The 12,913-nt window shown below is 35.3% G+C and overlaps 1 protein-coding gene across 1 annotated transcript in view; it reads right to left on the bottom strand.

Annotated features, from left to right (window-relative positions):
• Positions 1-12,913, bottom strand: part of IFT81 (intraflagellar transport 81) — a gene marked incomplete at both ends in the record, with an annotated part of 83,702 nt that overhangs the window by 65,022 nt on the left and 5,767 nt on the right. Inside the window, 5 exons of the mRNA XM_079717522.1 lie at positions 943-1,038; positions 3,147-3,310; positions 8,801-8,885; positions 11,210-11,320; positions 11,634-11,699. Of these exons, the coding sequence (XP_079573648.1) occupies positions 943-1,038; positions 3,147-3,310; positions 8,801-8,885; positions 11,210-11,320; positions 11,634-11,699 (522 nt within the window). The remainder of the gene's footprint in view (positions 1-942; positions 1,039-3,146; positions 3,311-8,800; positions 8,886-11,209; positions 11,321-11,633; positions 11,700-12,913) is intronic.

Raw genomic sequence — 12,913 nt, 5'->3', positions numbered from 1 at the left:
GGAAAAAAAGAAAGAAAAAGAGACAATCAAGGAAATCTGAACATTGATTGGATATTTGCCAATATTAAGGAAGTAATAAAATTTTCAAATGTGGTATGTTAAGTATTTTAGAAGTTTTTATTTTTTAAAGATACGTTCTGAGATATTTGTAGATGAAATTATATGAAGTTTAAGATTTGCTTCAAAGAATCCAGTTGGGGCGGGGGGTATAGATGAAATAAGAATGGCCATGATTGTTATAGCTGAGGGACACACGAGGGTTTACTGAACTATTTTCTCTACCTTTGTATATGGTTAAATTTTTCCATTATAAAAAGGTTTTTTAAAAATTCTAGCATCCTTGAATAATGCTTTGTTATGTAGCTCAGTATTTTCTGAGGTTACAGAATGCTCTTCACACTAAACTCTTCTTGCCAAGGTTCTTGTCAGGTAATCCATGGCTGTCATTTGAGCCTTCTGTCTAGAAATACATAACATATATACCCTCATGACTTCTGGATAAAATGATAAATGCCTTAGCACTAAAATTCAATTTATTCTGTATTTTTTCAAACTAACTTTAAACCTGAAAATGTATATTGCCTTTAGTTCATTAAAGATTATAAATAGTCTTATTTATATCACTTAAAGTAAGCATTCATATAAAAAATCAAATTTCACACTCACAGATATAACCACAAAGAGCTCTATCACCACAGTTGGCAGACACTAAGGAAACTAAGCATTATCAGATATATTGAATTTCAAACCTGAACATGTGTCTTTTGTGGCTTTTCCACAAATTCTTTGTTATAATCTGGAGATTAGCAATGACAGGAGAACATTTATTCTTTGCTTCCTTCTCACTTTAAGACTATCGATAACACAGACGATGGTATTAATGAAAATGTTCACCAACAAGATTACAGACCTAAATATGTGAGTCAAAAGGAGTGGTCTTACCTGTTGCCTATATAGTGAGAGTTTGCCTTCAATTGGCTCATTTCTCATTATTTTCTTTTCAATCAGCTGACTGATCTGTGTGTTTATTTCATTTATCTAAAACAGTATGAAAATAAAAAGGTTAAAACTCTGCCTATGATTACCCAAACTAAGGGACATCTGGCCAAACAAAGCTTTGAATTTACAGTTGTTATAATCAGGAATTTGATGGGAGGATCAGCTCCATTAACATTATGAGTGGGCTGTTACGATTACTTTTAGAGACAACTTGCATTTCACAGCTCATGATATATATTTACACAGTTTGATTACTTACATGGATTTAACCATCCATATCTAAGTTATCCTAAAGTATTCTACATGAAATATTTATATATTACTATCAAAAAGATGATTTCTAAGAATCTGAAGTTATCCCTTCACCTAGGCTGTGACTTTCAAGTAACTGTAAGTGATAAAGCAAATCTGGACTAACATTCCCCAGGGATTTAGTACAAGGAATTCACGAACCCAGCTGAGAGTTGACATGAATGACATCTAAAAACCCTTCCTGTTCTAATGAATGATCTGTGATTCTATAATAGCTGTCATTTATCCTACTCATTAATCTAAACTTTTCTCAAATGTAGTAAAACTGAATAAAGCCAATAGAAGCATATAGTCCTATAATAAATTTTTTTAAATTACATGGCTTTCAGTATAACTATCCTTTGAAAAAACTAGAATTTTCCTGTTAATCCTATAACATTAAACTGAGCCAAATCTGACTTGGACAACTAATTTCTATACATAAATTAAAAGAATAAAATCATTAGAATTATGTATTTAATTGTAGTGGCTATTAAGCATATTAAAGTCAAAATTTTTCAATCAATTTTCATGATATTTAATTATTATTTAAAAAAATATACATCTGATTAGTGTTTTTAGGGAAGAAAAATGTTATGATACCAGGCTTCAATGAGCATTACAAGAAAGTTTAGTAATTCCAAAGCAGGCATAAAAAGCTAATAAAAAACATTAGCTTTAAATACAAAATTGCTACAATATTATTCTTGGAAATAAAAATCATCAAAAAATCTAGAAACAATAAATGCTGGAGAGGGTGTGGAAAAAAGGGAACACTCTTGCACTGCTGGTGGGAATGTGAATTGGTACAGCCACTATGGAGAACGGTATGGAGGTTCCTTAAAAAACTACAAATAGAACTACCATATGACCCAGCAATCCCACTACTGGGCATATACCCTGAGAAAACCATAATTCAAAAAGAGACATGTACCAAAATGTTCATAGCAGCCCTATTTACAATAGCCCGGAGATGGAAACAACCTAAGTGTCCATCATCGGATGAATGGGTAAAGAAGATGTGGCACATATATACAATGGAATATTACTCAGCCATAAAAAGAAATGAAATTGAACTATTTGTAATGAGGTGGATGGACCTAGAGTCTGTCATACAGAGTGAAGTAAGTCAGAAAGAGAAAGACAAATACTGTATGCTGACACATATATATGGAATTTAAGAAAAAAAAGGTCATGAAGAACATAGCGGTAAGACAGGAATAAAGACACAGACCTACTAGAGAATGGACTTGAGGATATGGGGAGGGGGAAGGGTAAGCTGTGACAAAGTGAAAGAGCGGCATGGACATATATACACTACCAAACGTAAGGTAGATAGCTAGTGGGAAGCTGCCGCATAGCACAGGGAGATCAGCTCGGTGCTTTGTGACCGCCTGGAGGGGTGGGATAGGGAGGGTGGGAGGGAGACACAAAAGGGAGGGGATATGGGAACATATGTATACATATAACTGATTAAATTTGTGATAAAGCAAAAAATAAAAAATTTAAAAAAAAAAAAGTAATCACATTTATGATATTTAAAAAATTGTCAACTAAATTATTATATTATGAATATATAAACTTATGAGTCAATCATATACATTAATTTATATATCCAAGTTACCCACTTTCCTAATCAGTTGACTAGGTTTTTATAACACCATGTGGATTAAGTGACAGAATTATGTGCTATAATTTCTCATAAAGAACAACTCCTCATAACAGCTGTCAGCTCTTAGCACAGGTTACTTAAGAGTCAAGAGTAGGACACTATAGAAAGCAGTTCACATAATTTTCACAGGAGTGGGGATGAGATAAAATTGGAAGCTTATAAAAAGAAGATGATTGTTACTTACTTTAGATTCAAGTTCAAGAAGATCAGAATGACCCATAGCAGGCTCTGAAACCACTTTCTGTAAAAAATGCAATTCTTTTTTCTTGTTCTCTAATTCTTTAGGAAATTTTTCAGTTACCATATATGAGTTAAACTTTATCTCCTCCTCTAGCCTCTTCATTAAACCTACAAAAATAAAATACATGAATATTCAGCCCAAGACAGTAGGTAAAGTGATGCTTTGTACATTTTAAAACATAAGACCTGGATAGTACGGCATATCCATTGAAAGCATTCTGTATAATACCTAGTATAGAACAATAAAAGATTGGCCACTGAAATTTTTTGCTGTTAATTAGAGTGATAATGAAGGACAATTTACATAGAAGAATATTTAAATTATAGAAAAAGTAATATTATGATATTTCCAAATTACCACCTAATTCTTTTACAGTCCACAATATGCAAAAATAACCTTTACAGTGCCAAATATTTTGTTGGGTCATATTTTGTCATCTAAGTATTTAAGGAATCTATGAACCAAATGACAACACAAATGAAATCTAATCCAGGTTATTTCTTCTATAACTGGTCATTTATTCTTCTTTTGCAGTACTTATGATGCAATTTATATTTCTATTCTAATACTTCATAAATGGTAATACATTATCATTTTTAGCTTTAAACCAATGAAGATATTACTAAAGGTACAAGTTAAAATCTGAAAAAGAGAAATTATCTACATTCATAAACACTTTCAGTTTTCCATGTTCGGTAGTTTTGATTTTGTAAATTATTAGTTTACAGTTAAGTGGCAACTTAAATTACATTTTTAAGATTTAAGTTTTCTTATTCTGGCAGAGTGAACAAACATACACATATACAGATTTTCAGTGAATAATGGTTTTGTTATAAATTCCCAGCCTTGAGAGCTTTAAAAAGTTTATTTCAGATCTTTCCATTACACATTTACAAATTCTGGCTTGACTTTTTAAAACACTGGATTTCCGGTTTAAGTAATCTGCGTACGTAGATTGCATAATAAATCTCAGCCAAAGCCTTAAAATTATTTTTAGTTCTGCTGTGCTAACCATATATTAATGTGTAAAAATTTATTAATGGCAAATTCACGAGTTTTCCATTCATCCCTACAATTTTCCACCTCTTTTTTTAGGGACTGGGGAAAGGAAGAGAAAAGAAAGTGTTTACTGAATCACACTATAATTAGGCAGACATTCCTATATGGTCTCCGATTAACTCTACAACCTGGCTTCTTTGGCTATTAGATGACTAGTTTTTCCACCTTCAAGTTCTTAAACATAGTGCATGTAATCAGAGATGCAAGAAATCAAAATCTGAAATGTTTTTAAAGATTTAAAATTCTTAAATGTTACTTTCCTTGTTTAAAAAAAGTTTCTAATTCTAGAAAATACAAACCAATCTATAGTAACAGAAAGCAGATCAATGGTTGCCTGGGGTGGGTTAGAGCGGCAGAGAGGGACAGGAGTGAGATATTACAAAGGGGCACTAGGAAATGTTTAGGGGTGATGGATATATTTGTTATTTTGATTAAGGTTGACAGTTTCACTAGTGTATATGTATGTCAAAACTTATCAAGTGTATACTCTAAACGTGCTGTTTACTGTATGTCCATTTTACCTCAGTAAAGCTATTAAAAAACAAAAACAGAATTTCCACCACATTTTAAATTCTTCTCTTAAAAATTTTAACTTATGAAAAGTGGACACGTTTCTATACAGTTTTTAAAAAATTATCTTTGAAAATCCTGGTGAAATTAAATATAAGGTCACTTAAGATCTCCGCAAACATTTTGATTAAAAACCCTCTGAAAACGTCTCACTGATCCTATTACAACTGAGTGAGTAGCTTCTTTTACATAATAAATCTCAGGACTATGTAGAGTGTAAAGATGAATTAACTTAAGTGAATATTTTACAATACAGCTGTTACTCTGAAAAAATACAAATTACACTGTTATACTAAAAATACTTTTATGTTATTTAAGCAAATAGAAATTTTTTGTAAGCCATTTGTTGTTACTAAAAAATTTCGATGGACCTTATTAAACTAAATGCCTGAAGCAACTGAACATCTGTTTAATTTACTCTTTTCCTAGGCTGCTGAATATAATCCTTAAGACTCTGCTTCCCAGAAAGATGTCAACAAAGCAGGAACTCCTTAACTTCCTGCTCCCCACTCCCTGTCCATCCACAAAAAACACATATTGCACACATAATACCTTATTTTTATATTTTCAGCCATTTTTTTTTCATACTTGATTTCTCTCCTACCCGTGGAAAAGAAAATTTTCTTCCTATGCAGGGTTAAGGTCTCTACTCCCACCTCCCAACTATTTAACAGATTGTTTACTGAATGCTGGCTGTGTGTAATCTGTGTGCTAAGGCCTGAAAATAGAAAGAACAATTATGACTTGGTGACTAGCCTGTTTAGCTGTGCCAGAGTCAGATATGCCAACAATTAACATATTATGGTAATTGCTGTAGAACATTCAGTGCAATACAGGGACACAAAGGGAGCACACAGGAAAGGTTGTTACCAATTCTCACCTTTTCCTCCTGAATCTTCCAATCTTCCTTTGTCTGACTGACTGACTCTTCAGCAATGTGAACACCACTAGACCACTACGCTGCCTCAATCTATGCACAGTACTGTATTTCTCAATCATTTGCACACTCTCTCCCTTGCCTTCTTTTCAAAGACAAGCAGTCAGAAGAAGCCTGCCCTTTTATTTCTACTTCTTCCTCCATCATTTGCTTAGCCTACTACATTTATGTTCTTTTAGGTCACTGTGCCTTGGCATGGAATGTCTTCCACTCCTCTACCTCTCCAGCTTTAATTTAACTCAATTGCCACACCTCCAGGAAACCATTTGACTCTGTGTTAGCGTTTAGTGCTCTTTGCCTCTTTGTTCTCATCCGAGCCTGTGCTGAGCTCCATCGGTGTATTTGTCACACTGCATTATAATTGTCCACTGCTTGTCATTTCTCCATTAGACTGTGAGCACTTTAATAGAAATAGCTTTTCTTTCTATTCCTAGCACTTAGCACAGTATCTGACAAGTAGCAGATGTCCAGTAAACACTGAATTAATGGACTATTGGTTTTGATCCAATTACTTCTATTACTGCATAACAACGCAATTGACTTTATTGTTTAGCATCATCTACTAACATATTGCTTACATTAATATTTTAAACCAATATCTCGAGAGATGGCCAAAACAGAACAACTTTATTTGTCCATTTTATTACTAAATAATTATGTATTTCCAGGCCCAAACAATTCTATTTAGGCTAGAAAGCCAAAGCAAAACAAAGTCTATCAATTCAAACAAAAAATGAAATATTACTAATACTATAAATATCTTTGGATATTCTGTTTAGTTACCAGAATTAAAACATAATAGCAAGAAATATTTAACCTAATAAAATTGAAGATAACAGACAATGCAGAAACACATGTTCAGGCTAACATTTTAAGTTGTATTAAACTGTACTGATCAACCAATTTTTCTGCATACCAAATTTTTCAATTCTTGTATACATTACCTTCATTTTCAAAAATTCACTATTAATGTTAAGTTCTAGAAATTTCTTAGCAAGGATAGACATATGAAAACAAATTGCTTATTGATATTAATTTTAAATGGCTATAATTTAAGGAATTTCTTTTGAAGATTTATCTTAATTTTTTACAGTAAAGATGTGAAGGAACCTACATCAAACCCAAAGAACATATACTAAAAAGATATACTATATATAATACTAAGGAGGAAAAAAGCACTAAAAAATTACTTTCTTTTGTCCTAAACATTCTCCTAAAAAGTGAAAACCTAGTGAATAAAGAATCAAATGACACCAACAATTAAATGCATGGCAACTTCCAGGTACTGCTTGAATCTGAATTTATGACTGAGAGGAGTCACAGACTCTGTGGAAAGCCACTAATTAATACGTATGAACCATACATTTTATAGGGAGTGCTATACTGGTTTCTTAAATATCAATTAAATATGCCATATTTCCTTGATTTTAAGATGCCATCAATTATAAGACACCATCAACTAAATTACAAACACCATGTGAAATGCATACATAAAGTATAAGATGTATCCCAATTGCAAAAACAATTAAAATGGTAAAGAACATGGGTCTAGAATCAAGGAAATACTGTATTATCTCTTTCAACAGCTTTATTGAGATATAATTTATCACACAGCCATAAAATTCATCTGTTTAAAGTGTACAATTCAATGGCTTTTAGTAAATTCACAGAATTGTGTAACGATTACCACAATCAATTTTAGACCATTTTAATCAGCTTCAAAAGAAGCCTCTATACCCACTAGCAGTCACCTCCTCCCCCCATCATCCACCTACCAGCACAGCTGTCCTCCCCTACAGTTCCCCAACCCTAGGCAATCACTAGTTTGACTTCCATCTCTATGGATTTGCTTATTCTGGAAATTTCATACAAATGGGATCCTATAATATGTTTTTTGTGACTAGTTTCTTTCACTTAAGATGTTTTTGGGGTTCATCCATATTGTAGCATGTATCAACACTTCATTCCTTTTATTCTTGAATAACATTCCACTGTATGGATATGCTACAGTTTGTTTATTCATTCATCAGTTTAGGGATACTGGGGTTGTTTTCACTTTTTGGCTATTATGAACAATGCTGCTATGAACATTTATGTACAAGTTTTTGGGTGGACATATGTTTTAAACTCTCTTGGGTAGAATAAAATTGCTGGATCATATGGTAATTCTAGGTTTAACACTTTGAGGAACTGCCAAACTGTTTTCCAAAGTGGATGCATCATTTTACATTCCCACTAGCAAAGTATGCAGGTTCCAATTTCTCTACATCCTTGTCAACACCTGGTATTGACTGTCTTTTTTATTACAGTCGTTTTGTATATTATATCTTAGAGTATAATATTTCACAGAATACTAGAAAAAGATAAATTAACCTTCCCATAGCTGGATATTTATATTGAAATATTTCTCCAATACCAATGAGAACTTTTTACTGCTCTTCCAATTTACATGGTCTCCCTTCTGATGAGCACACTTAAAAAATGCCTAGGATAGGTTTGGTGGTATAATCTGGGATATCAGAACAATGTATCCTCTATGTAAAGCTAATGTGCCAGCAGAGCCAGGGATACCCATGTCATTAGCACAAGCCAAAATATGAAACAACACTCAGTTTTAAGGGTCCAGCATTTTACTCTTTTTCTTTATAGCCCTGGCACTAAAACAATATTCACATTTTTCCATCCATCATTCTCATAAAATCCATTCTAAGTATTTTATACATTCACACACCAGAGAGCCTCTCTCCATGGTGGTTTTCATTAGTTCACCTTCTGACAAAACACTGAAAGGGAATTTAAAAACCACAGGTCTTTAAAGGGAATTTAAAAACCACAGGTGAACCCTTAAGGATGTCTTCATCAGGGCTGTCACTTACTAGCTAGGAAATGATGCCCTAAAATGCTGAGCTATCACTTGACGATAAGTAGTTCCCATTAGTAAGGAAGACTACTGATTTAAACTAATATTCTCACTAATATGATGACTTATATCATATTATGTGATCATCTATATCATATAATTTCCACTTACTTTCAGGCTTCGCATCTGCTGCTGCATGGCGCATACTTTTCAACTGGTTTTGTATTCTTTGCAGTCTCTGCACTGCATGAAATAGCTTTAAAATACAATTAGATCTATTACTTCCTTAGTCTAATGAAACCTACCATTCATATAGACATGCAATGAAAAATACAAGTTCCACATAATTATTATGCTGTAAAGGGAACAAATGATAAAAACTAAGAAATTACTAAGCTAAACCCAAAATGTAATTGGTTCGCTCAATACCTTCTCATGTAAAACTTAAAAGAAAAGCTTTCAGACATTTTTTCTTTAGTTATTTGTTGAATTAGGTGATCAAGGAAAAATGCTGGTTAGAAAAGTATATGCACCAGGCTTTTCTTGTTAAAACATGGTTTTCTTTATTCTAAGGAATGCTAGCATTCTCAGAAATGATGGCTCAGGAATCAGAAACTGATGCTAAGTAACCATTCAGGGCGTGGGCAATGCAGCTTACTGCTGCAGGGTAACTATTATGATGCCAAGCCAAGTTCCAAAAGAGCCAAACATCTAAACTGTTCACTTAGTAGGAAATGAAGCTGATTTGAAATATATTTTTAATGTACAAGTCTACTCAGTTTTAAGATAATTTTTTTTTTTTTTTTTTTTGCGGTACGTGGGCCTCTCACTGTTGTGGCCTCTCCCGTTGCAGAGCACAGGCTCCGGACGCGCAGGCTCAGCAGCCATGGCTCACGGGCCCAGCCGCTCTGCGGCATGTAGGATCTTCCCGGACCGGGGCACGAACCCGTGTCCCCTGCATTGGCAGGCGGACTCTCAACCACTGCGCCACCAGGGAAGCCCTAAGATAGATTTTTTTTTTTTTTTATTTTTGGCTGTGTTGGGTGTTCGTTGCTGCGCGTGGGCTTTCTCTAGTTGTGGAGAGCGGGGGTTACCCTTCGTTGCAGTGCGCCGGCCTCTCATTGAAGTGGCCTCTCTCGTTGTGGAGCACAGGCTGTAGGCGCGTGGGCCTCCGTAGTTGCAGCACATGGGCTCAGTAGTTGTGGCTCACGGGCTCTAGAGCACAGGCTCAGTAGTTGTGGCACACGGGCTTAGTTGCTCCCTGGCATGTGGGATCTTCCCAGGCCAGGGCTCGAACCCGTGTCCCCTGCATTGGCAGGCGGACTCTCAACCACTGCGCCACCAGGGAAGCCCCCCTAAGATAGATTTTTAATAAAATACAAGAAATACTTTCTGGCCGGGAATTCCCTGGTGGTGCAGTGGTTAAGAATCTGCCTGCCAGTGCAGGGGACACGGGTTCGAGCCCTGGTCTGGGAAGATCCCACATGCCGTGGAGCAACTAAGCCCATGCGCCACAACTACAGAGCCTGTGCTCTAGAGCCCATGGGCAACAACCGCTGAGACCATGCACCGCAACTACTGAAGCCCACGTGCCTAGAGCCCGTGCTCCGCAACAACAGAAGCCTTTGCAATGAGAAGCCCGCGCACCGCAGCAAAGAGTAGCCCCGGCTCGCCACAACTAAAGAAAACCTGCGCGCAGCAAAGAAGACCAAATGCAGCCAAAAATAAATAAATAAAATAAATAAATTAAAAAAAAAAAAGAAATACTTTCTGGCCAAATTATTTTTTCTTTAAGGCAAAGTCTAAAAACGTGGCGTGTGGGTAATTTTGAGCCTTTCAAGATCTGCTTATTTGCCCATGGAGTAAAGTGTAAAGTGATGATCAGTGGAATAAAATGGATGTTTTTTCATAGCCCCAGAATCTCAGGACACCCTTTAGAGATTCTAGAAGTTTTATTAGCAGTTAATCTTACTGCTTAACATTACAATGGATATTCTGTAATGCTGGAACAACATGAGTTAAGCATGGGCCAAAAGATAGTGTATAGATACCTACAGAGAATAGAACCCAAAAGATGGTATTGTTTTTGCTGTTGGTGCCACACAATACTTTTTGTTGTTGTTGTTGTTTGTTGTTTTTTTAAATAAATTTATTTATTTATTTAATATTTTATTTTTGGCTGTGTTGGGTCTTCGTTTCTGTGCAACGGCTTTTTCCAGTTGCGGCGAGTGGAGGCCACTCTTCATCGCGGTGCGCGCGCCTCTCACTGTCGCGGCCTCTCCCGTTGCGGAGCACAGGCTCTAGATGCGCAGGCTCAGTAGTTGTGGTTCACGGGCTTAGTTGCTCCGTGGCATGTGGGATCTTCCCAGACCAGGGCTCGAACCCATGTCCCCTGCATTGGCAGGCAGATTCTCAACCACTGCGCCACCAGGGAAGCCCGCCACACAATACTCTTAAAAAGAGTATTTCATCATGTTAACAAAGGGAAACTTCTACAATTCTAAAAAATCTTCTTTACATTTGAATGATCAGCAGGGACTATTTCTTTCCCAATGAGAATATAAACTTTTATGTGGGTACCTGATTCTTTTGTTCCTGTTTCTGTTGTGCAAGAAATTCTTCTCTCTCTTTCTCAACTCGAAGTTGCCTTGCTATTTTAAGCATCCGTTGATGATTCTGCACTGTCTCCACCTACAGTGAGGGAATAAATAGTATATGTTACTATCAGGTTTAAGAAAGACATTAGCATGTCATGTGACTCAGACATCCATTTATCATTTCCTTTTGGTAAACAGTATTCCCTACAGATGACACTAAAGTTTCAGACTCCAGGTCCTTAACAAGTTTTGGGCTACTGCCTAGGGAGATTCCCTTTCCATCAGTGTATTTGACTCCAGCCTCCGATGTACACTCATGCCTTGCTTAATCTTTATTTGCATTCCTAAATCTTTGCAAGTCCTTGGGACTTGGGGCCAAAGTCTTACAGTGCTAATTCTTGCCTTACCCTTTTCTTCAACCGTTCAACTCTCTTAATGAGCTGATCCTTTTCTTCCTCCATTGCACTGATATCCTAAAAAGTAGTCAAGAAGATGTTATAAGAAAAGGTATTCTTTGTCTGTAGAATTCAGGTAAGGTCTTTACATGATTATGCATCTACCATTTCCATCATTTATAACCAGAGCGTTAAGAAACAAAGATCCTCTTTTGGATGAAGGGCATTTCTATTCCCACCCCTCACCCCAGGGTTCTTTATGCAGGGTAATTTATTTGGTAGCTTGGTGTTCATCTAGAAAAGCAACTGAAACAGGTTACAAAGCAGCAAGGTAAAGTTGCCAACCAGACCATTTGTGCTCTGATTCCAAATATGGGCACATGATTTTTCAAAAATCTTCTATAATGGAAAGTGTACAGGTCTAAAAACATGAACAACAGCTGTTGACATCCCGTCTGCTCTGTTAAATACCAAACTATATATTCTGTCAATTTTCCATCAAAATTATTTTTAAGGCTATGGTGTTTTCAAGACATAAATTTGTATCTGGTTTTGTCAATTAACCAATTCCCTTTCTAAAAATAAAGATTTCAAAAATGTCTTTTAACTAGCTCCACAATAGTTTCTAGTGAAAACAAACAAACAAAAAATCCTTCCTAACCCAAAAAACTAATAGGCTAACTCTCACAGTAATAATAAAAGGAAAAATATATACGGTAGTCAGTCAGTACTGACAGGATTTGGGGAAATAGGCACTGTTACTACTGGTGGCATTATATTGAAGAACAATATCAAAAGTCTTAAAATAAATGTGTATGCATTCTGGCTCAGTAATTTCACCTCTGGAAATCTATAAAGGTTCTCATAGATGTCAATTATATCTAAAATTTGGAAATGACCCAAATGTCTGAGGATTATTAAGTAAATTATGGCACAACACAATGAAAATCACTAAAAATTATGAAGAATGTTGAATGACATGAGAAAAAGTCATGATATGACATTACTTGAAAGAAGCCGATTATAACATTTATATATAATACAATACCAAGAAAAAGGTTTAAATATATTCACTAAAATATCAGTAGCAGTTATCACTAGAGCATGGCATTCTGAGTGAATTATTTTCTATTTTTTGCTTAATCATACTTCTTTACAAAGAATATGTTGAAAAATACTTTGGTAATAATTAATAAAATTAAAGTCACAGACTCTGGGTTATTTTATCATTTTAGTCTACTCACATGACATAATGGAGGAACCGTAGATGGACATCACTCTTATTCCATACT

Source organism: Hyperoodon ampullatus, assembly GCF_949752795.1.
Source record: "Hyperoodon ampullatus genome assembly, chromosome: 13".
In the NCBI taxonomy this organism is placed as follows: Eukaryota; Metazoa; Chordata; class Mammalia; order Artiodactyla; family Ziphiidae; genus Hyperoodon; species Hyperoodon ampullatus.
The sequence above is the reverse complement of the archived record's forward strand: the minus strand, read 5'-3'. Positions and strand labels throughout refer to the sequence as shown.